The sequence below is a fragment of the Protopterus annectens genome, chromosome 5.part1, assembly GCF_019279795.1.
Source record: "Protopterus annectens isolate FY-2018-M chromosome 5.part1, PAN1.0, whole genome shotgun sequence".
NCBI classification, from domain to species: domain Eukaryota; kingdom Metazoa; phylum Chordata; order Ceratodontiformes; family Protopteridae; genus Protopterus; species Protopterus annectens.
In genome coordinates, this window is record NC_056736.1 from 267526230 (window position 1) to 267552234 (window position 26005).

Consider the following 26005-nt stretch of genomic DNA (forward strand, 5'->3'; position numbering starts at 1 on the left):
GGACTCACAATAAAGATACTCAGAATTCACAAAGTTTAACACTAAATATTCATTTTGCTTACCTCAGTGACAATAGATGTGAAACTTCCATTGAAGTGTAAGTGGCTTTGAAGATCACTTTTGTTGGCTTCTTTCAGCCATTCCCTGAACTCATGCTCTTCACTTTCCCACTGCATAGCATGACTTGTATTGATGGTGTATTCCTCATGGTCCCAATAGTAAGAAGGTGTTGCACCCACCAGCGCAATAAGAAGCGCTTCTGTGGCTGTATACAGCTAGAAGAGAGAAAAAAAGCAAATGTTGACCAAGACTGTACATAAGGATAAGGGACTGTGGGAACACTTACTACACATACCACGTTAAGTTATGCAGCTAAGTAATATGCCACCACCAACTGGGATTCACAAATTCACTGTTACCATATCATGCTAAGTATACAGTTGGAAAGAAGACAGCTGCATGCATATCTTGCTTACTCCATCCTTGCATGTACCAACATATAAATTAAGCCTAATACATATTCATAAATCAATCATGCTGTCCAAAATTACAAGCAATCAGAGTGCTACTGCTGCATCATCTCAGTGACTCACTACTGGCATTCACAAATGACATTATACATTGTGCATTCATCTTAATCAAGTCCGATCTTCTGATTCTGAATGGTCACTATACTCACTGCTGTAACACATATGCTTATATGGACTGTGCTAGAATCCTGAAGTTTCAAACCTTGCCCTGTCTATATAGGTAATTTTCCATAGAGAGAAAACACACTTAATATACCACAAACTCAAACATTCCAATGTTTAAATTCAGCATCATACCATTAGCAAAAGATCAATAACAAAAATACAAACCTGCTAGTATAAAGACAAGCTTAGAACACTAAAAGGAAAAGTACCAAAGACAACTGTGGAAAAACTGTGATCGGCAACAGAAAAAAAAAATTCCTATGGACTCAGATTTGAAAATTGCTTTGCATACCTACTTCTTAATACAGCAACTTTAAGACAAAAGGTAACTTTTACTTCCTGTCATGTTCGACACGTTGCCTTTTGTTGACTATATTAAAGCACACACAAATGCACAAACAGTTTAAAAACTATGCTGATTTTATGAATAAAAATGGCGCACTCAATAACAACCCAACTTCTTTCATAACAAAAAGTGAAAGCAGTCACACAGGCTACCATAACAGAGTTCAAGAACTGTGAACTCTTCTGCCTGGCTGAGCGGACTCCTCCTTCCCAAAAACATCAGCATGCTCCCTATTAGTCAGTCTGCACCAATTTTCAGTTTCTTCTTGGCCAGGTATCTAAAGGGTGGCAGTCCTCTGGCTGCTTCAACAAAGGAAGCTAGAACATTTTATTGCCCTCAGGGTAAACAAACTGGTTAGAAGACCTCATCATCTAACCACCGTGGTGCTATGCAAAATCCCAGCTTAGAACCCACATGGTTAGAATTGCTGGAGCCATGTCAGACTCCAAACCAGTTACAAGTGGTGTCCCACAAGGCTCAGTCCTGGGACCTCTCTTGTTCGGTATATATTTCTCGGAGGTACAGGCCCGCTGACCAAGTTCGCAAATGACTGCAAACTGGGCGCCATAATCGACTCTCCAGCCGACACAAGCATCCTCCAAAAGGGCCCCATAGAAACAGACAACTGGTGCCAGAGCCATGGCCTCAAGCTAAATGCCAAAAAGTGTATAGTCATCCCCTTTGGCAAAAACAAAGTGCCCACAAATTACCACATAGGTGGTAATCCATTAAGTACAGAAGAAGTAATTAGGGACCTGGGGACCCAAGTTGATAGCAATCTCTCATTTGACAACCACGTGGCCAAAGTGGTTAGAAAAACATTTTATATAGCCCACCTAATCATGAAGGGATTCACATCTATATCAGGGGAGGTCATCGTGCCTCTTTACTCATCCCTCATCAGGCCCATAATTGAGTACAATGCCCCTTTTGGGATGTACCTTACCAGACACCTGCAGCAACTGGAAAGACCCCAAAAGTACCTCACCAAGAGGATCAAAGGGATCAAACAGATGCCATACGCTGCCCGGTTAAAGAAACTCCAGCTCTACTCAGTGGCATACCGCCTGTTCAGAGGCGATCTGTGCTTGACGTATAAAGCCATGGCCACCCCAGACTCAATGGACATGTTGTACCTCAGAAAATCCAAATCCCATCGAGCTCTGGCTCGAGAGACTTGAACCTCAGCACTGAAATAAATAGGACATGCTGGAGGGACAGATTCATAACCCAGAGGCTCCCTTCACTCTGGAATAAAATCCCAGTCCAGGTTAGGCAGAGTCCCTCATTGACTCTCTTCAAGAGGAATCTTGATGAGTGGATGGGAGATCGTAGGTTTACCCCGGGTATCACTTCTGTGTCACTGTTAGACAGAGGCACAATATACTAACCTCGAAAAAGGGCATAGCAAAATAAATTTAAAATGGGTGGCGAAAGCCAAACACATTCTGGCTAGGCTTATAAATGCCCTAGGGCAAATAGCCTAGTATGAACCTATGAACCTATACAGGAGTAGGCTGCCCAGGAAAAGCAGCAAACACAGGCATTTGGGGAGGGGGGAGAAACTGAGGTAAACAGGTACCAAACCCAACTGTAAGACACATAGGAAATACAAAGAGCTGAGAAAAAAAGGAAAGCTATGTTGCCACAGTGATGCTTATATACGCTGTTAAGTGGATGGCCATTTTTCCTGGAACAGGCAGCAAAAGTCCTGCAAAACAGCAGTGGTGAAGTCTGCCCTGCCCTTTAATAAATAAACATTATAGGCTAGATATCCTAAAGTATGAACAGAAGACCAAATAGCTGCCTATATAATAATCTGTACATCTAGACTTTATTAAAGGCAGTAATAGTTGCAGCCCTAGTGAAATGTATGGCCTGATGTGGCCTTGCATTGTCCTTCCTTGGGCATAATTATGCAGTGAGTCAGACACTTAAGAGATGGCCTGTTTGTCAATTAGGAGTTGTTTACTGGGTGGAAACAGTTGTCCCACTTCTCTCAAGTCCTTGTTGCTAAGCAGGTAAGTTCCACTTCCTTCCTTTCCTGTTCTTTGGAAAAATCACAGGCAAATTAATGGTTTGATTTAATGCCAACTCTGTAACCACTTCAGGCATGAAAGAAAGATTTGTTTACTGGTTATCTCTATCCTTCTAGAAAACAAACTGTTTCTGTACACATAAGGACATGTAGCTCAGAAATTCTTCTGGCTGGCATGATGTCTACTAACAAAGGAGTCTTCCAGGTGAGGAATTTCAAAGGCATTGGCAGCTGGTTTAAATTAATTCCAATTCACCTTTTCCCAACTGAAGCTCAAGTTAAATGGCAGAGCCACCACTCTCATGTGCTCTCAACTGTAGAACCTCCACAAAAAGTGACCAAAATGATAATAGTGAAACAAAGGAAGGTTCCACAGGCAAACAGACTGACATGGCCAATAAGTGCATTTTAAATGGATACATTGGCTCTCTTGCAACTAATTTAGACAGCTATTACAGAATCAAAGGTACCACTGTCAGGTTCAGCACCTGATTTGTCCCTTGGTACCAAGCACAAATGACTGATTACTACTTCCTAATATATGCCTCCAGGCTTCCCTCACGATATTACACAAATATTCTGAGAACAAATTTACGAACTGCAACAAAGTCAGACTATTCACACTGTCAGTTTGCAGGTTTGAAAGTTTAGGTGCACCAAGTACCCCTTGAGTCAAAAGGTGCACATGCAGAGCCAAAATTTCTTGTTCCTCTAATGTCATCTGTCTTGAGCATGATGAACCCATACTGGCAAAACTGAAAGGAGCAATAATGAAGGATTTTTCCTTTTTTCTCTTTCTAAGTCTCCTCGGGAAGAAGGGACGACAGGAAATAATCATACAGAAACAGACCTGCCCAGCTGGAGAAGGTGTCCACTGCCCAAGCTTTTTTGCAATGTACTCTGACATACAAGTCAAACTCAGCTGATTATTGCTTGCAGAAGCAAAAAGGTTCATCTCCAGTATACCTCGCCTGTTAGAAAGGTGTTCTTATACAACAGCCATTTGTGAAGGGTCTGCAGCTGTCCTGCATAAATAGTCTACTGTGACATTTTCCAAAAGAAGTTGTCAGGCTCCAGATGAACAGCAGCAAATTTATTGTAGAACAGTAAAACAAACAGATAATCCCAGTTAGCACTTTCGTCTCACTTCTATTAACTCTGAGACTTCCTCAGACTGATTTCTGGGCACACCCAACACTTTACATACTAAAAGATCACATGGTCCAAAATGTCACATGCCTTTTATAAAAAAAAAATGTAAACATTTATTTTAAAAACATATGAAGTTTTCATACATAAACATTTATATCAATAACTTCATGTTTGAGCTTCTTCCTTTTTAAATACATCTGTTATTGAGACCTGGTGGAAAGCAGGCATTAAGCCTGACTTGCCAACAATATTCTAGCCAGCCTAGCTCCTCCTCAATATTTACTATATTAAGACTGTTAGAAAGTGCTTCCAAAAAAAGAAGTTATGTCTTACCATAATGTTCCATCTGAGTTGTTGATCTTCTTCCAGTCATCATTGATGGGTCCAGTTCCGAGCCCTCGGAAATTAATCAGCCTTATACCAAGCTTGCGTAAACTAAAAACCCTTGAACTAAGCTGCTACCCACAATACCCTTCACTCAGTTATCTCAGATCGAGTTTGCATGCAACATATAGAAGAACCAGAAAGTCAGAGGGCATCTCAGCGCAGAAACCCTGAAACACCACAAAGACCCAGAAGATCCGCCAGGAGCGGTGGGGGTCGGTGGTAGGGTGTGATGACTGGAAGATCAACAACTCAGATGGAACGTTATGGTAAGACATAACTTCTTTATCTGAAGTTGTTAATCTTCTTCCTATTCATTACTAATGGGACAGAATCCCAAGCTACTTGGAGAACCTGGGTGGCCCTTATGGAGAAGCATTCCTGAGAACCATTGAGCCAAAAGCCGCTCTTCCCCTGGAGATCAGATCCAATTTGTAATGCTTGATAAAGGTATGGGGTTTAGCCCAAATGGCAGCTGCACAGATGTCATTCATGGAGGCCCTAGAGTGGAACGCAACCGATGCTGCAATAGCCCTAGTTGAGTGAGCTTTGATTTGACCAGGCTTAGATTCATTCATAAGCGAATATGAAAAGCTAATGCAATCTCTGAGCCATTTTGACAAGGTAACTTTCGATACTGCACCTCCCATTATAGGGCCCGCAAATGAAACGAAAAGTTGATCCAACTTGCGAAAGGACTTAGTTCTGTCCAGGTAAAAACGTAACTGTCTATGAACATCCAATGAATGTAGGCAGTATTCTCCCTTGTTTGAATAATTTGGAAAGAATACAGGGAGCTCAATGGACTGAGTAACAGAAAAGTCGGAAACCACCTTGGGAAGAAAGGATGGGTTAGTACGAAGTGATACTCTGTCCTTATGGATGATCAGATAAGAGCTCTTGATACATAAGGCTTGCAACTCAGATATTCATTTGGCTGAAGTGACCGCCACCAGAAATAAGGATTTCCATGACAGGAATTTTAGATCACATGTTGCCGCAGGCTCAAAAGGGGGTAGAGAGAGACTGAAGAAGCCAGGAGAGATTCCATGCCTCCACCAGCTGTCTGATGGGAGGTCTGCTGTGGAATATTCCCTTGAGGAAGGTCTTGCAAAGTCGGGTGGAAATAAGTGGGACTCCATCTGACCCATTACGGAAGTTGGAAACAGCTGCTAAATGGACTCAAATGGTGGAAGCTGATGCACCACTGCCAAACAGCTCAGCAAGATAATGAAGAATAATAGCTACAGGAGCTGAGAACGGATCTAGCTTCCGATTATGTGACCAACTAGAGCATCTTTTCCATTTGTCCCTGTAAAGTTTTCTGGTGGATGGTTTATGTGAGGCCAGGACAATATCACAGATGGATGAAGAAAGGGTTTTCTGCCTGGCAACTAACGGAAGTGGAGAAACCAAGCAGTCAGCTTGAGAGTGGACAGATTCGGGGGAGTCAACCCTTGTGGGTGAAATATAAGGTCATGACGAGTGTCTAGGATCCAAGGGGGTTGTAAAAGATGAAGTCAGAGGAAGAGAAACCACACTTGACGAGGCCAGAATGGGGCAATGAGGATCAATTTGCTTCTCAACCGAACAGCTTTCTTTAGAAAAAAGGGAATCAGGGGGATCGGAGTATAAGCATAAAGGAGACCCGTGGGCCAATCGTGAATCAAAGAGTCTCTCGGTGACTCCCCGTGAGGGGGAAAGAGGGAAAAGTAGCTGCTGCATTTTGTGTTTGGGGGGAGGCGAAAAGACTGCAGCATGGTTGGCCCCAACGGCTAAAGATTTCTGCCGTCACACTCTGAGAGACCACTCATGAGGATGCATCTGCTTAGTTTGTCCGCCATCACATTGGAGCTCCCCGGGATATGCGTTGCGATCAGAAAGCGGTTGAAAGCTATCGCCCACTGCTAGATTCTCATGGCTTCGCGACATAAGGGGTAGGATTTGGTCCCTCCCTGTTTATTTACCAGACAACGGACATATTGTCCAACTGGATAGCAATCGAAAGCTTGCAACGCCAATAGCACCGCTCTTAACTCTAGGACATTGATATGCAAGATGACCTCTATATACTGGACCACTTGCCCTGGAATGACTTTCCCTGGAAGTGCCCCCCCCCCCTATCATGGAAGTGTCCGTGGTCACCGTGGCACTGAGTTGGTGATCCTGGAAGGGGCGATACCAAAGATCTTTGTTTGTACTCATCCACCAGAGGAGATCTTGTTTGCAGGTATTGGTGATGAGGATATGTGAGCTCAGGGGGTGAAGACTGGATATCCACTGGGACTGAAGAAGCCACTGTAGCACTCTCATGTGTAATCTGGCTAGGGGAACAATTGAGATGGCTGCAGCCACAGACCCCAGAGCCTGGAGAACTTCCCTTGCAGATACCTTTCTTTGACAGAGTATCACTTGAACTTGTGCCCTTAATCTCTGAAGCCTGTGAGGAGGAAGACAGACCAGACTTGATGGAGTGTGAATATTGCCCCTATAAATTCCAATTGTTGCGAGGGCTGAAGGTTGGATTTCTCCCAGTGGATGGTGATGCCCGGTGACTCCGCTAGTACTAGAGTGTAGCAGAGGGCCTTGACCAGAAGGTGCTTGGTGGGGGCGGAGAGGAGCCAATCGTCTAGATACGGAAACACCTGGAATCCCTGAAGTCTCAGATGAGCTGTGACCACTGCTAGGCATTTCGTGAACACTCTGGGGTCAGTCAAGAGACCGAATGGCAGGACTCTAAATTGGTAGTGATTGGCTCCCAGCTGGAAGCAAAGGAGACTCCTGGAGCGCTTGTCAATCTTGATGTGGTAAAACGCATCCCGGAGGTCTAACGAGCACATCCACACACACCCTCCCACGGAAAGGGAAGGATGGATTGAATCGTGACCATGCGAAACGTGGTCTGAACTACTGATTTGTTTAGTTGGATGACATCCAAAATGGGCCTCCAGTCCCCAGTCTTCTTTGGCACTAAAAAGAATCTCGAGTAGAACCCTGATCCGCACTGGTCTGGGGGGACCTGTTGGATGACTCGTTTTTGACATAGCTTTCATATTTCGGAAGTTGCCTCCTCCCTTTGACTGGGTGGAACATCGGGAAAGGATTTCGGAGGTCTTGGATAAGATATTAGGGGAATGCGATTGCCTCTGGTAATGATTCCCTTTACCCACTGATCGTTTTTAATAGAGAGACAGCTTGGTGCAGAGAGAAATGTGTCCCAACTGCTTCCAGAGGAAAGCAATCGGGCAGCGCTTCAGGATCGCTGATACATCTTCCCGAGAAGGTATCTCTGGAGTCCTGATTCCGAGGACCCCCTCTGCCCCGAAAGGGGTGCCTTCCATTAATGGAACCTCTTCTGCCTCTGGGGGAGTCCTCACTATGTGCATCACGGAAAGGACCTTGAAACTTCTTGTGCCACATCTTCCCACTCCTCTGGTTCCTGGAGAAGGAACACTGAGGTTTTGAAAAGCGTAGTCCCACGGCAGACAAGGTCTTCCCATCCTGCTCGCACCTGGCTAATGTATCCTTGACCTTAGCACCGAATAGAGCTGATGGTTTGATAGGGGTGCTTAAAAAGGAAGACTTGAAGGAGTCCGCGAGGTCACAAATGCGCATCCAGGTGTGGCGTCTCATGACTACACCGGTACCTGCAGCTCTAGCCGCTCCTTTGGTTGCGTTGGGACAGCAACCTCATAGAAAAATTGGATATTGACTCTAGGGTGGCAAGTTGGGAAGCAACTTTATCACGTGCCCTGTCCGAAACTTGACCCACGAGGGTTCCAGAGAGTTCGGTGATGAGATCTCTCTGGAGCCTCGTAAAATATGCCAGAAAGTTTAGAGACCTAACTGCAAAGGTCGGCGACGCAAAAACTCGCTTCCCTAACCTGTCCACTGCCCAGGACTCTCTATTGGGCGGATGAACAGCAGGACTTTCTTCCACAAGGTCCTTTTTCTTGGCTGCTGCCACCACCATAGCGTCGAATGGCAAACCCATAGACCAATGGGGTTGATCCTCTGGAGGGGAGCGTATCTTATCTGATCTCCTAGGGATAGCCTCAACGGTGTCAGGGTTTTTCCACGCCCGCTGCACGATGAGCTTGACCAACTCATCGGCAGGTGGGTCACCCAAGAAGTAGAGGGCCGAGAGCGGAAGGCCTGCAGGAATAAGAATTCCTCCGAGGAAGGACTGGAGGGCTTCCAGTCACCCCTCGGTTTCAAGATTTCTAGGATGTCTCCAAATGAGACTTGTCAGGGGGTGACCGTGGGGATCCTTCCCCATCATTGTAGTCCGTATCTTCTGTGAGGGACTCCTCTGTCACAGTCAAAGTAAACTTTATTGTCATACAGATAAACACAGAGGAAAAAGTGCGTGTCACTGCACGAAATTTCGATACTCAGGCTCGTACCATAAGAATTATAGTTTACAGAAGGAAGATTAATAATAATTTAAAAATACTGAAATAGAAATCAAAAATAAGATACTAAAAATAAACACAATAAAGTATAAAGTGTAAAGTGAGCTATATAGATAACAATGACATATTGCACATAAATAATGTTTGTTTACTCATTTAGCAGGTTAGGTTACAGGTTTGTTGTTAAGCAGTCTGATAGCAGGTGGGAAGAAGCTGTTATGGAATCTGGATGTCCTGCATCTAATGCTTCTGTAGCGCTTCCTTGTTGGCAGGAGTGTGAACAGTCCATAGGCCGGATGATGTACATCTCTCAGTAGTTTTCAGACTCTGCCATAGCATCTGTTTGAATATATGTCCTGTAGGGACTGAAGGTTGGAGCCAATGATTTTTGTGGCTTGTTTAATGATCTTATCCAGTGCCTTCAGATCGGCTTGAGAGCAATTTCCATACCAAACAATGAAGTTGTTTGTCAGTACGTTCTCAATTGTGGCTCTGTGGAGGGTAAGTAAGATCTGTGGGGGAAGGTTAGCTCTACGAAGTCTCCTAAGGAAGTGGAGACGTTGTTGGGCTCTCTTTATAAGGTAGGAAGTGTTTGTGGCAAAACTGAGGTCTTGCGAGATATGTAGCCCTAGGAATTTGGTGCTATTAACTCTCTCCACTGTAGCACCATTGATGACGATATGGGTGTGTGGCTTATTTACCTTCCTAAAAATCGATGATGACTTCCTTGGTTTTCCCGACATTTAGTGCTAACTTGTCAGTGCACCAATGAACGAGTTGGGTCACCTCCTACCTGTAGGCTCCCTCATCTTCCTTCTTGATAAGGCCGGTTACTGTGGTATCATCTGCAAATTTGATGATTCTGTTTGAATGATGCTTAGCTGTGCAATCATGTTTTAGAATTGTGAAAAGAAGTGGAGTGAGTAAACAACCTTGTAGGACCCCGGTGTTTAAGGTGATGCTGTTTGAGTGATGTTTTCCAGCTCAAACTATTTGTGGCCTTTCAGTCAGGAAGTCGAGGATCCAGTTGTATATTTTGTTTTCTATGCCTAGATTACTCAGTTTAGACTGCAGTTGTTGTGGAATTACTCTATTGAAGGCAGAGCTGAAGTCTATGAACAGCATGCGTACGTAACCAGTCCTTATTTTCCAGGTGGTCCAAGGTGTGATGAAGTGTTAAGGCGATGGCAGCCGCAGTAGAATGATTTGGCCTATATGTAAATTGAAAAGGATCAAATGTAGAAGGTAAGCAGGATGTTATGTGATCCTTGACCATTTTTTCGAAACACTTCATCACTACTGAGGTAAGTGCAATTGGCCGGTAATCACTTAATGATGCTGGAGATGGTTTCTTGGGGAGAGGGATAATGTCGGTGGTCTTGAAGCATTTGGGCACTTTTTCCTGGCTGAGAGATATATTGAAAATGTCTGTGAAGACTGGTGCCAGCCAATCAGCACAATTTTTAAGTAGCCTCCCTGGGATTATATCCGGACCGGATGCTTTGCCTGGGTGAACCCTACGTAGGTTCCTACGTACCTCTTCCAAGATGAGGCATAGTGATGTGCCATCTGCGTTGGTTGGTAGTCTCTTTGGTATGGTTCTATCTGGGGAGTCCATGTGTTTCCTCTTAAACACCCGTTTCCAAGGGGGTTCGTCAGTCGGAGCATCCGAAGAAGACTCAGAAAGGGGTTTCCTGGGACTTGCGCTCTTGGAGTCCTGGGGGGTGGCCTTTGACAGCTGTGGCTCAGAGGGAACTAGTGGGATGACCGACATAGGTGGATTGTTAGAAGCAATCACCCTTTCCATCACCCAGAAAGCAGGCCCACCTGAAGAGAAATGGGAGCCCGGAACCGGGGTCACACCCCACTCCACATGGTCTGCCCCCGGGGACGGATCCTCAAGCAAACTCGAGGCGGGAGTCACCCTCGGACCCTAAGAAAGAACCGACAACACAGCCAGAACCGTGCTTTCCACCCCCCAAGCATGAGATTGAGGAAGGGTGGGTTCTGACGGAATAGACACCCAAAGGGGCCGCAGACACTGTTGTTGTCAGCACCGAGGAAAAGGGTCCTCTTGTAGATGTCGGGTATATGAAACTCGGATCCTAGGGAGGAGAGTATGCTGGGGTAGCCAGTTTAATAGACCCAAAGCCCAGCATGGGATGGGGTCTAGGAAAATTTGTAATTCCCCTGGTGGTCAGCTGCTGATGAAAAAAGCGCACCACATCCAAATCTGAAATGCTCCTGGTGGACCTTACCGATGCCCCTGAGGGGGAATCAGGCCGGTCCAAAAAGGGGATGAAGGCTTGTCCGGCAAATGGATCCGCAGATGAAGAGTACTGGGTCCGTGGTGTATTAAAGAATGGTACCGAGAATTCCAGTTTGGAAACCGGCAACAAAGTAATGATCGGAGCCGAGAACAGGCTCGGAGCAGAGGCCACAGCTGGGGTGGAGGTCAATAACGGCTACGAAGTTGTTGTCAGAACCAACGTCGGGATGGAGATGGGGGACGTCAGTGTCGAGATGAAGACAAACTGGTCGGAACTTTTAGTTATGTACTTACCATAACGATAGGTGTATGTGATCCATCTCGCCTACATTCATTACTGACGGGTTCGGAGCAGAGAATCGGCTCCAACTCGGCCACTATAACTAGCATGAAGTCTCTCATTGGCTGGGCTAACCCTGTATCCCAGGATGCATCACGCCCAAACCCCCAGATCTTGTTTGCCCCAATACAAATTTCCCCACAAACACCATACCACAAGGATAAATATGTAAGAGAAGAGAAAAAATAATATCCTCAGAGGAATCGGAATACAAGTTTCCTCCAAGTCCAACAGGTAGGGGGAAGGAGGGCAGGTACGTAAGAATGTAGGTGAGATGGATCACATACATCTATCGTTATGGTAAGTACATAACTAAAAGATGTAATGTGATCTTATCTCGCCTACATTCATTACTGACGGGACAGCTTCCCTAGCACCTAAATCCTGGGAGGCTCACTGGAAAACACTCCTGAGCACTGTGGAACCAAAGGAAGCCCGACCTCTAGAGGCCACGTCCAGTTTGTAATGAGAAATAAAGGTATGTGGAGAAGACCAAGTAGCCGCTGCACATATCTCATCTATGGATAGTCTAGCATGAAAGGCCACTGAAGTTGACATAGCCCTGGTAGAATGCGCCTTAACTGGAAAGGGGAGATCCCTACCCACTAAATGCATAAATAAATGAGATGCAGTCTCTAATCCACTTAGCTATGGTGCCCTTAGTTACAGATCTGCCAATTCAATTGTCCGAAAAAGACACAAACAATTGATCTGATTTCCTCTCCTGTTGTGTCCTATTTAAATAAAACCTCAGTTGTCTATGCACATCCAACTGGTGAAATTTGTATTCCGCTTTGTTGGAAAACCTTGGGAAAAAGACCGGAAGCTCAATAGACTGGTGGAGACAAAGGGCAGAAGAGACCTTAGGGAGAAAGGAAGGATTAAGTCGCAGAGATACTCTGTCCTTATGAAAAATTATATAAGGAGGTTTAGCAGAAAGGGCTTGAAGCTCCGATACTCTTCTGGCTGAAGTTATGGCTACCAAGAAGGCAGTCTTCCATGACAGAAATTTCAATTTGCAGGAGGCTGCCGGCTCAAAGGGAGAAGACGTCAAAGCTCTGAGCACCACATCTAAATCCCATGGCAAGACGGGTTGTGAAATCGGAGGGTGCAGCAACCAGGCTCCTTTCAGGAAGGCTTTACACAGCTTATGACCCATGAGAGAAGGCTCATGTGCAACATGATAATTGGAGATTGCTGCCAACTGAACCTTTATAGTGGAGGCAGCCGAGCCTTGTCTAAAGAGTGTAGCTAAGAAATCTAACACCACCGACACCGGGGCTGTAAGGGGGTCCAGATCACGTTGCTGAGCCCAAATTGCAAATCTCTTCCATTTACTAGAGTATATTTTCCAAGTAGAAGACTTGTGGGAGGAAGACAGAATATGAGCTACTTCCAGGGTAAAAATATGCTGTCTGACTAAGGTCGGAAGTGGAGGAGCCAGGCAGCAAGCTTGAGTGTTCGTAGGGATGGATGGAGCTGTCCTGACTGATGAGTCAATAGGTCTGGAGCTGGGTCCAGCATCCAAGGACCATCCACCGCATACTTCCGAAGGAAGGGGAACCAAACTTGACGGGGCCAGTGTAGTGCGATCAAAATCATTTTGCTTCCCAAGCAGGTAGCCTTCTGAATCACTCTGGGTAGAAGAGGGACGGGCGGGAAGGCGTAGAGCAGACCGGAGGGCCAATTGTAGACTAGGGCATCCCTGGGTGACTCCCCCTGTGGGGGGATCAGAGTGAAGAAATTGCTGCACTTTGCATTCAGGGGGCTGGCAAAGAGGTCGCAGCAGGGAAGGCCCCTCTTGGAGAAGATCTGCGCAGCCACACTGTCGTTCAGGGACCAATTGTGAGGCATCAGAATAGCTCTGCTCAGCCTGTCTGCTGTCACATTGGACTTCCCCGGAATGTGCGTTGCCACTAGAAAGCGCTGGGAAGCGATCGCCCAATTCCACACCCTCATGGCCTCTCTGCAAAGGGAGTAGGACTTGGTTCCTTCCTGCTTGTTCAGATACCAGACAACAGACATATTGTCGGAAAGAATCACAATAGTTCCCTTGGGAAGAGAGCTGTGAAGTGCCTGCAACGCTAGAAGCACCGCTCTCATCTCTAGAACATTGATATGCAAGTGAACCTCGTGGTCTTGCCACGTACCTTGGACCGTCTCGCCCAGATAATGCCCCCCCCACCCTATCTGGGAGGCGTCCGTGGTTACTGTGGCAATAGGGGACTGGGCCGAAAGCAGCCACTGAAGTATTCGCATGTGTAACCTGGCTAGCGGAACTAAGAGAATGGTAGCCGCCATTGATCCCAACAACTGAAGAACCATCCTGGCTTGGGCTTTTCCCCGGGGTAGTAAAGCCAGGACTTGGGCCTGTAACACTTTTATTCTCTCTGTCAGTAGAAAAGCTCTCATCTCTACAGAGTCTAGCTCTGCGCCAATAAAGGCAACACGCTGTGATGGCAGCAATACAGACTTTGCCCAGTTGAATGAAATCCCTAGAAGATGGCCCAATTTGACAGTAGCTTTCGTGGCTTGAACAAGTAGATGCCTGGTGGGGGCGGTGAGGAGCCAGTCGTCTAGATAAGGAAACACCTGGAATCCTAGACGTCTCAGGTGAGCTGTCACCACTGCCAGACACTTGGTGAACACCCTGGGGGCTGTGGTGAGACCAAAGGTTAGGACCTGGAATTGAAAATGACTGGCTCCCAGCCGGAAGCGTAAATGATTCCTGGAAGCCTTGTTTATCTTGATGTGATAATAGGCATCCTTGAGATCGAGGGAGCACATCCATACTCCTTTTTCCAGGAATGGGAAAATGCATTGCAAAGTGACCATTCGGAACTTGGACTTCTTTACAAAGCGGTTCAGATGGCGAAGATCCAGAATGGGTCTCAAGTCCCCTGTTCTTTTTGGCACCAAAAATAACCTTGAGTAAGTTCCTAATCCGATCTGGTCTGCGGAGACTGGTTGGATGACTCCTTTTTCTAGCAGCTTTGAAACCTCTATTGCTGCCTGATCCCGTTGACTGGGTGGAACGTCCGGGATTTTTCTTGACGGCGGGGGCGAATAAAGGGAATGGTGCAACCTCCGGTGAGGATACCCATTGATCCTGAGTGATGGACTCCCAGGCCTGAAGATGCTCCGAAAAACGACCGCCGACTGGCTCTGGAGACGCACAGTCGGGTAATCCCTCAGGGATGTTGGTAGGAGGAACCACGAAAGGACTCAGTCTCCTGTATTGCGGGGGCCTCCACCGCCTCTGGGGTGACGCCTTCCATTAAAATTCCCCCCTCCTCTGCCCCTGGAGGGGGGGGTTACTTTGATGGGCAGGGGAAGACTTTTGGGACTTTCTGAACCACATTTTCCCTCCCCTCTGAGCCTTGGGATAAGGTCTAGTGGGAAGCGAAAAACGTGCCCCAACGGCAGACAAAGTCTTACCCTCCTGCTCACATCTAATGAGGGTGTCTTTCACTTTGGGCCCAAAAAGGGAGGACCCGTCGAATGGGGCGTCCGTGAAAGATGACTTGAAAGCCTCCGCAAAATGACACAAGCGCATCCAAGATTGCCTCCTAAGGGCTACGCCCGAACTCGCTGCTCTACCCGCCCCCTCGGCTGCATAACATATGAGCCTCATGGACGAGTTGACGATGGAAGAAAGGGTAGACAGCTGGGCGTTAACAGACTGGGCCAACGCCTCAGGCAGGTTACCCAACAGGGTATCTCCCAACTCCTTTATGAGATCCCTTTGGAGCCATGTAAAATGACACAAGTAATTCAGCGACCGCAAAGTAAAGGTCACTGAAGACAGGGTACGCTTCCCATACCTATGCATACTCCTAGACTCCTTATTAGGAGGATGGATGGAAGTAGACGCCTCTGCCACGTCCTGCTGGGTGGCAGACGCCACCACCATAGCATCCACAGGTACTCCCTTGGTCAAAAATTCTTTTCCAGGAGTTGCAGATAAGAACTTATTGGGGTGGCTAGGAACTGGCTCCACAGAGTCAGGGTGTTCCCACACCCTTCGACAAATAAGGTCCAATAATTCATCGAAGGGTGGAGACACTCAGGAGGCGGAAGGCTGGGCTCCGAAGGCCTTGAGGAAGACCGACTCCTCCTCAGAAGGGTTTTTGGAGGGCCAGTCCCCCGCTGTCTCAAGATCTCCAGGATATCAGAGAAAGAGACATCATCCGAGGACGACTTCGGGGACCCTTCTGCATCATCGAGGTCGGTGTCCGAGGTGACAGACTCATCTGGGGAGTCTACATGCTTCCTCTTACACAACTTCTTCCTAGGAGGCTCTTCAGGCACCGACTCTAAAGGGCCATCAGAAAGTAGGGGACCACACATGGAGGTATCCTCAGGCCTGGGAGTCCCGCTGTCCAGAGATAGGGGGGCACTGGAAGTTCTAGTCGCAGCATCTAGGGAAGGAGTTGCGGATTCAGGTGAAGTCACTATGGACTTGGCCAGCGCGCTCCTCATAGCCTCGAAGGTAGGTCCACCAGAATCGGACGAAAAACCCGCCTCCGAGACCATGACCGGAGTCGGAGTACCCCTAGCCGAAGCACCAAGGGGGGACTTGGAGCCGCAGTCTGAAGCCCCGATGTATCCCCCTCGGGTTCGACTGAGGACACCCGAGTACCAAAACCTGTAGAAGGAATGGAAAAGGTTGGAGCCGATGTCGGATACGAAAGACTCGCCAGAGGTTTCGGAGCCGACCCAGGGACTTCACTCGATTCGGCAGACTCCGGCTTCGATGACACAGAGGTTGTCGGAGGAGGAAGAAATGGAACCGATATAGTAGCTGGCTCCGGAGCCGACTGGGCTGGAGCCGAAAATAATTTAGTTAAGACTGGCGACTGGAGGAGCCTCTGGACCACTCTATCGACATCCGAATCCAAAAGCCTGGAGGACTTGGAGGAGACAGACGGGGGTAGAGAAACCTTCTCTGTCGGAATTGAGACAAAACTAGAGGAACGGCTCCGAATTGGCTCCAAAATGATCGGAGCTGAAGCAGGCTCGAGAACCACCGCAACCTCCTTCGGCGCCGACGACCGTGGAGTCGAAGAAGCCGACCTCGCAACAGACAAAACTTCCTGCGGCTCAGAGACCAGTGGAGCCGAGGAAGGAGACATAGCCTTGGATCGTGCTTCCTGCGGCTCCGAGACCAATGGAGCCGAGGAAGGAGAATTAGTTTTAGATCTTTTTTCCGGAGGCTCCGATGAACTAGATGGAGCCGGAGACTTCATTTTTGACTTGGATCTGGATTTCTCAGAGGGAGGAGAGGACGCCAACGTTTCCTCAAAGGAGGGTTTAAATCAAACCCTTGAGGATAACTTTATTTTTTCTCTCCTGTAAAACCCTGGCAGAGAAAGCATGACACACACTGCATGATTCCTGCAAGTGTATGGCACCGAGACAATATACACAGATGGCGTGGCCATCAGTCAGCGACATCTTGTAAGCACATTTGGCACATTTTTAAAGCCAGATGGCTTATGTTCTTTTGGTTCCTTGCCTGACATAAGGAACACAATCTACAAGCAGCAAAAATATTTAGAAATTAACACAATCACAAGCACACTCGCAACACAAGGTAGGGATGGAGGAAAGGCTCTAACTTAAACGCCCGAAAGTAACAACACAAGATAGGGCAAAGGCCCTCTAACTAAAATGGGCCTAGCTGGCCAAACAGAAGGATTACCAACAACACACGCAATGAGTCACAGCAATGAATACAACAGACAACGTAGCTATTAGAATAGCTTTTTTGGTATAATAACTCAAACCTATAGTACAAAGAACAAAAAAGAGGGTACTTAGCCACAGCCAAGTCGAGACCACGTCGTTACTCTAGGAGCAGCAAACGAGATCTGGGGGTTTGGGTGTGATGCATCCTGGGATACAGGGTTAGCCCAGCCAATGAGAGACTTCTTGCTAGTTATAGTGGCCGAGTTGGAGCTAATTCTCAGCTCCGAACCCGTCAGTAATGAATGTAGGCGAGATAGGATCACATTACATCCAAGGTTATAGCTGGCACTGTAGTCATCGGAGCTGGGCAGGTGCCGACGAGGCAACCTCAGTATGAATCACTGCAGCCAAACTCTGAGCAGAGGTGGTCAGAACCGAGGAGGCAGTACGGTGCTCAGTGTGAGTTTTATGGGCCTTGTGCTTATGGCTTTTGCCCCCATCACTGGCCGGTGAAGAGGGGTCTGAGCGAGGACGTTTCTTATCCACAGAAGGAGGGGATGAGACCTCCAACGCAGAAATAGCCTCCGAAAAAGGCGAAGGAAGCAGACCCTTAAGGATCAATTTATTTAGTCGTGCATTCAGCATCCACTGACTGAAGTTGGCACAAATATCACATGGAGGTTTCACCGATAAATACAGAATCCCAAAACAATACACACACTCTTCATGAAGGTCGCTATTCGGGAGTTTACCACTGCAAGACGAGCAGTGTTTAAACCCCGTAGTCCCTTTCTTCGCAGACATAATAGGAAAAACACACGCACATACAAAGAAAGAGAAGTAAAGAAAGTGAAGAAAATGAAGAAAGTGAAGAAAACAGGAAAATGCCAACAATGGTACTGGGAATACCATAAGGGTAGAAGGGCCAATACCAACAATGGTACAAAAGGAAATACCTGTGGGTAGAGCTGAGTGTAGTAAAGATACAAGAAATTAAACTAACAGGAAAAATCCACAAAAACTTGTAAAATTTAGAAAAATATAACACTTGGCTGGAGAGCTTGGTGAAACGCTGCTATATGGCTGCGTGGCACACGGGATCGGAGGTAACTGAGTGAAGGGCATTGTGGGTAGCAGCTTAGCTTGAGAGTTTTTGGTACACGCAAGCTTGGTATACCGACAAAGAAAGCACTCCTGCAGAATTCAACAAATTCTTTACGGAAATAGTCCTAGCTCTAACACCCTAAATAATACCACCAGCACTACACCTTCTCCAACCCCTACTAACCCTACCAAACAACAGACTCCCTCTAGCTTTTCCTGGTCTCCAGCACCTACCCAACTTATTACTAAACTCTTCAAAAAGCTAAAACCTACCACACTATCTGCTGACAAACTTCCCGCTGATTTCCTTCAAATAACAACTGAAACAATATCCTACCCCGTGTCTATACTCATGAATAGATCCATAGCAGAATGCAAAGTTCCTAACCTGTGGAAAATATCTCATATTATTCCTCTCCACAAAGGCGGCAACTCCCTTGAGCTCACCAACTACCACCCAATTGCAATTTTATCTCCTTTATCAAAAATATTTGAAAGAGTAGTACATTCACAACTAATGCAATACCTACTACAAAGTAATCTTATATCTACATCTCAACATGGCTTTCGACCCTCTCATAGTACCACCACTGCTCTACTCTCATACACCAACATAGTCAACACCCATAGAAACAACTGACTTTTCGTTTCCTCTGTATTCTTAGACTTATCTAAAGCCTTTGATATGGTCAACCACAGTCTTCTTCTCAAAACACTATCTACCCTTAACATTAACTCCCTCACTATATCATGGTTCAACAGCTATTTATCAGGCCAACAAGCAGTTCTCTGGCAGGACCAGCTATCCTCCCTCCTACCTGTATCCATAGGAGTCCCTCAAGGTTCCATACTTGGTCCTTTACTGTTCTCCATATTTACAAATCAGACAGCTGCTACCTCTCCCTCTGCCTCTATAGTGCAATATGCAGACGACACCACTATCATATGCTCCACCCCAACCTTAAGCAAAGTTCAAACAATAACGCAGCACAACTTTACTCTGGCTGAATCATGGTTTTCTAGCAGTAAAGTTATACTCAATCCCAAAAAGCAAAGCTACTTCTCTTCAGTCCTGGTAGAGCTCCTGCACTAAATAATGATTTCACCATAAACTTCAAGGACAATACCTCAATCACCCCAACAACTGACACTAAACTCCTAGGAGCTTTTTTTCTTTCGGCTTTTCCTGGTTAGAGGTTCCCACATCAGAACTCTGGTCCGCTAATGATTGGCAGTCAATTTGTTTTTATGGTGCCGAGGTGCCAGCCCGATGTCCAATCTTCAACGAAGGCACGCCCATTCAGCATGTCTTTCAAATGCCACTCGACCGTGGGGAGGACATGCAGACTCCACACAGAAGGCGCTCCAGCAGAGAATTGAACAGGAGAACCTCTTGCTGTGAGGCGACAACGCTACTGCTGCACCACCGCGGCTACTACTAAACTCCTAGGAGTAAAAATTGATAATCTAAAGTGTGACATACACATAGCCCAAACAATCAAAAAAGTAAACAAAAAGCTTGGTCTACTGTATAGGAACAAGCAATTCATGACCAATTATACCAAAGCCACTATTGCTAGAACACATCTATTATCCACCCTACTGTATATGCCTCCCCAGTCCTGACTAATCCTCGCCACAGTGAACTAAACAAAATAACATCTTGTTATAACAAGATTGCCAAGTTTGCTACAGGTGCCTCTAGTAGATCCCATCACTGCCTTTCCCTCAAACAGCTCAACTGGCTTGAGTTGCCCCAACTACTTCTTGCTACTCAACTCTCCACAGCCCACAAACTGTACTACCTCTCTGACAAAACTCCTGCTCTACAAGAGCTAATACAGCACTACACCACCACCCGAACTTTAAGATTAACAGACCGAAATCTCATAAATGTCATCAAACATATGAATGAAGCAGGTAAAACTCTTTTTGGCTGTACTATAGCAAAAATCTGGAACTCACTCCCAAATCATATAACATCTACAAGCTCTGCTTCACTATTTAAGAAACTACTCAAAACCCACTATACTAACAATGGCTGTGCACATGTGACTCCCCAGGCTAAGCCCCAACAATGCAGTTTTGCAAGAATTCCACCAAAGAGCAACTATAAGTTTCAGACCTCTGAATACCTATTCTTACTATAAATTTCTAACCTCTGAATACTTACTCTTACCAAACAATGTTCTATTTTGATTTAAATGAATATTTAGAAATGTTGAAGTTTTATTCTGATGCTATTGATTTTTTTATGTCTATGCAGAAATGTTAAATATGTTGTTTAAATGTTTAATTACATGCCTTAAGAACACAGTTATGTATTTTTACTACATGTATTGTAACATTGTATTAAGTGGAGCTTTTCTCTCCGGGCCTCCGCTGAAAATGGACCTGTGTCCAGTCGGACTTTCCAGGTCATCAAATGTAAAATAAAATAAATAAATAAATAAAGGCCGAATCAGTTCCGAGCCCCACCACTGATGAATAGTAAGAATATTAACAACTTCAGATCTATAAATTTAAACTCAACCTTACATTTATTTATCTTATACCGTTTGCTCCATGCACTCTTTTCATCCCCAGTTTGAACAGCATACTTATGCTCATATATCCTTCTATATAACGCACGAGTAGTTCTTCCCAGATAAAAGGATTTACATTCTACACAAAAACTCAAGTACACTATATTTTTAGACTTAGACTTACAACTGAATAACCCTGGAATCTTAATTATTTTTCCTCCTATCTCTACTTCATCAGTGTCTGTTTAAATCTATTTACACATATTGCAATTCAGACACTTACATATTCCACATTTTTGTTTTTTTTCTTTGGGTTTATTCAATTTGCCTTGAAAATAATTTTTATAATGTTTAGCTCTTTTCTGGGTGAACTTTGGCTGGTCCCCTAGCTTGTGAAGCAATTCACTATTAGTTCTGAATATACCCCAATTCCTATGTATTACTTTCTTTATAGCTTGAGCATCTACACTATTTCGTATAGCCATAGATGTTCCATATGTAAATGGACATCTCTCATCTAAAATAGGTCCTTTTGTTCTTCCTTCAATTTCTTCTTCTAATATTTTATTCACCTCTGTTTCTGGGTACCCCCTTTTTACAATTTTATAACAAAACAAATTTGCTTCTTCTACAAAATCTGCTTCTTTTTTCGTTAACCTACTTATTCTAGACAACTGTCCTTTGACTATATTCATTTTTGTTTTTTTGGGGTGCATACTAGAAAAATGCAAGTACATATTGTTTTGTACTTCCTTTTTATATATCCTAGTTGCCAACCTGTTATTTTCTTTGCACACGGTTAAATATAAAAAAACAATCTCCTTTTTATTAACATGGTGGGTAAATTTCAAGTATGTGCAATTATTATATAAGTGAGAAACTCTTCAAATATTTCATTCTTCCCTCTCCACACAATAAAATCATCAATAAAATCAACATTATTATAATGTTGTTTTTATATTTACTTTCTAATATATGCATCATTTCCCATCCATGCATAAAGACATTGGCATAGCCTGGGGCTAATGCTGCTCCCATCACAACTCCATTAACGTGAACATAAATTTCATCATAAAATGCTATCTAATTATAATTCAGCACAATGTCAATCATTTCCATCAATAACCCTACATTATTGGGAGAATACATTCTATTACGTAATAATTCCATTCTATGTACATTCCTTCATCATTAGGAATCATCGTGTACAAGGACTTTATATCAAGCGTCACAAGCAAGTCCTCTTCATATACAACCAGTCCTTCTATCTTTTTAAGGAAGTCAAAAAGTACAGTTTTGTACCTACCATAAATGTAGATGTTCGAGGATCCACATTGCTGCAGTCCTAACCATTGGGTAGTCCGCTGTCCAGTCGGCCCGAATACCAAAGTATATGGCTGACGTCGGTCAAGGCGCATTAGACTGATGTCAGGACGTCAGGGTACTAATGCGCATGACCGACGTCATATCCTCAGTCTTTTCTTGCCCCAGATGTCAGAAGACCCTAAAGACAAGGCCCAAACCAAAACCAAAAAACCCTGCACCAAACATACATACAATATATACAAATGTACAAGAGTATATCCTAACCCACACCACCACCCCTAAACACAGGGGGAAGGAGGGAGGGTAAATTGGACTGCAGCAATGTGGATCCTCGAACATCTACATTTATGGTAGGTACAAAACTGTACTATGTTCTTCATTCCACATTGCTGCAGTCCTAACCATTGGGTAGAATCCCAAAGCAGAGTTAAGGGAGGCTGGCAAATCATAAGGAAGCAGGAGCTGTCAACATGCCTTGCAAAATAGCTGTGGCAAAACCAGCCCTAGATTTAGAGTAGAGAGGAAGGTGGTAATGCTTAGAGAAAGTATGCACTGAACTCCAAGTAGCTGCCTCCAAAATATCCTTAGTTGCCACCCCTTAGAAATGCTGTTGAAGTGGCAGTAGCCCTAGTGGAATGAGGCCTAATCCCAGCTGGAATCTCCTTGCCATGATGGGAATAACAAAATGAAATGCAAAACCCAATCCACTTAGAAATAGTTTGCTTAGACACAGGCTTGCCCTGAGAACTCAAAGCAAAAGAAACAAACAACTGCTGAGACTGCCTGAAATCCTTAGTCCTGCTTAAATAATAGCGCAACTGCCTATGTACATCTAAAGTGTGCAAAATCTTTTCGCCCTTATTTTGGGGATCTGCATAGAAAGTAGGCAAATGAATAGTTTGGTTTAAAGCCACACTAGAAACCACCTTAGGCATAAAGGAAGGATTAGTACGTAATGATACCCTATCCTTATGGAAAATCAAAAGGGCTCTACTGCCATGAGGGCCTGCAACTCAGAAACCCTTCTTGCAGAAGTAATAGCCAACAAAAAAGCAGTCTTCCATGACAAGTATTTCAATTCAGCAGTAGCCGCAGGCTCAAAAGGTTGCAGAGTAAGTTTTTCCAACACAAAATTGAGATCCCAAGCAGGAGTAGGAGCTCACGTGGGGTCTTATATTCTTTGCCCCTCTAAGAAACTGCTTGAACAAAGGATCACGAAAACAATGGTGGGTCACAATCATAGTGAGCTGAAATTGCTGCAGCATGAATCTTAATGGAAGAGAAGGACAAACCTTTGTCCAATAACTCAGTAAGATATTGAAGAGCCACACTCAAATTAGGCTCAGAAATCTCCAAATTCTTTGCTGCACTCCAAAATAAAAAATCTCTTCCATTTTTCTGCGTACACTTTCCTTGTACTAGGTCTTCTGGCTTCCATAATCACATTTAAAACTTGTTGAGGAAGTTGAGACCTGCTGTGTTTCAAAACAGAATATGCCAGGCTGTTAGATGAAGAGAGTGAAGCTTGACATTGAGCAGGTGACCGTCCTTCTGACATAACAGATGTGGAATCAAAGGCAAAGGCCATGGAGGCTTCCTTACCAGACTCCTTAGTAGTGGGTACCAGTGTTGCCGAGGCCAATCTGGAGCTATTAAAATCATCCTTGGCTTGTCTTGTCTGACCTTTAGGAGCACCTTTGGAAGAAGAGGCAGAGGTGGAAAGGCATACACATGAAGATTTTCCAACTGAAAGAAAGAGCATCCACTTTCCAAGCTGTGTGATGAAACCCTTTGTGCAAAACTTTGGCAGCTGGTGGTTTAGTGGAGAAGCGAACAGATCTATGTCTGGAGTTCCCCATGACACTGTCAATTTCTGAAATACATGAAGATCCAGTTTCCACTCATGGGGATCCATGATTTGTCTGCTTAACACATCTGCTAAGGAGTTCTGTGCTCCGGCAGAAACCTTGCCTGAAGAGTTAGTTGCAAGCTGAGCGCAGTTTCCCATAAAATCATTGCTTGCCTGCATAGAGGATAAGAATGTGTTCCCCCTTGTTTGTTGATGTACCACATGACAGTTGTGTTGTCTGTTAGAATCAACACCTGCCCTGGAAGAAGTAACTCCTTGAAAGCCATTAATGCAAACTGGACTGCTAACATCTCCTTCATGTTGATATGTAGATGCTGTAGTCTGGCAGGCCACTTGTCTTGTATCCACTTTCCATTTAGATGAGCTCCCCAAGCAATGTCCGAGGCATCTGTCGTTAAAATCTGACTCGCCTCTGGCCGGGTCACAGAGAGTCCCTTGTTTAGGTGACATTCCTGAGCCCACCACAAAAATTCTTTTGAATGCAAGGTATTATTTGAATGACAGTGTCCAAATCCTGGCAGTGCTGTGTCCATACATTTTGAGATACCATTGCAGCTTCCTCATATGCAGTTTGGCATTGGGAAGCACCAGAATACAAGATGCCATGAACCCTAAGGCTTGAAGGACTGTCCTTGCAGTCAGCCCGGACTGAAGAGATAGTTGATGGAAGTAACTGGAAAGATTCTTTTGTTTGTCCGGGGTTAAAAAGGCCATCTGGGCTGCTGTATTCAGTCTCACACCCAGAAAGCACATGTCTTGAGAGGGTACTAGACTGGACTTTATTTCGTTCACAGAATACCCTAGGCATCTTAGCACTGCTATGACATATTTCAAATGCTGTAGAAGGTCTTCCTTTTCTTGAGCCAGAATCAGGCAGTCGTCCAAATAAGGATAGATTTGAATTCCTTTTAGCCTGAAGTAAGCTATCACTGGAGCCAGAACCTTTGTGAATACTCTGGGCGCAGTAGATAAGCCAAAGGGCAATGCAGAGAACTGATAATGAGAATTTCCAGCTCGAAACGCAGATACTTTCTGCAACTTAGTCTTATAGGCACATGAAGGTAAGCTTCCTTGAGATCTAAAGTTACCATCCAGTGATCTTTGCCCAGCAGAGGTAAAAGCTGTTGTAACGTCAACATTTTGAACTTGGGAATGTCCAGATAAGTGTTGAGGGATAGATAAATCCAAAATTGGTCTCCACGTGCTTCCCTTCTTTGGTACTAGGAACAGGCGAGAATAAAATCCTAGGCCCCTTTCTGGTACAGGGACTGGCTGAATGGCCCCTATTTGGAGTAACAGAGAAATTTGCTTGTGAGCCTCTTTCTTTGTGGAGGAGGAACGTCTGGCATGCCTTTGAAAGGGGCAAGGTATGGAAATAAAACCTGTAACCGTGGTGAATGATATCCAAAACCCATCTGTCTTGAGTAATTAAATCCCAATTTCTTTGAAAAGAGACAGTCTTCCTCCCAAAGGAGCTGCCAGGCGAGAATGTACTGGCAGCTGAAAAGGCAGGTCATTGGGTCTGTTTACGAAAGGACTGACCCCTGCCCTCACCAGAAGTCTGAGCAGGAGAACTCCCTGTTCTAGGCCTAAAAGAACCTTGAGCTCTGCCCCTACCACGTCTAGACCTACCCCTAGACTGGGAATCATAAGCAGGATATGTCCATCCCTTAGTAGGCCAATTTCTGCTAAACTTTTGGAGGCTGCACCTGCAAAAATCTTTAACAGTCTGCATAGATTTAGCCTTGTCCTCCATTTTCTTTAAAACTGCTTCCACAGGCTAACCAAACAACACATCAGACTGTAAAGGAGCATCCAAAATCCTTGTCTTAACATGCTCAGCTAAATTC

The 26005-nt window shown here is 45.1% G+C and overlaps 1 protein-coding gene across 1 annotated transcript in view; it reads right to left on the minus strand.

Moving 5' to 3' along the window:
• Positions 1 to 26005, minus strand: part of SLC22A15 (solute carrier family 22 member 15) — a 1628958-nt gene that overhangs the window by 1268317 nt on the left and 334636 nt on the right. The window contains exon 2 of the mRNA XM_044072941.1: positions 63 to 275. Within this exon, the coding sequence (XP_043928876.1) occupies positions 63 to 275 (213 nt within the window). The remainder of the gene's footprint in view (positions 1 to 62; positions 276 to 26005) is intronic.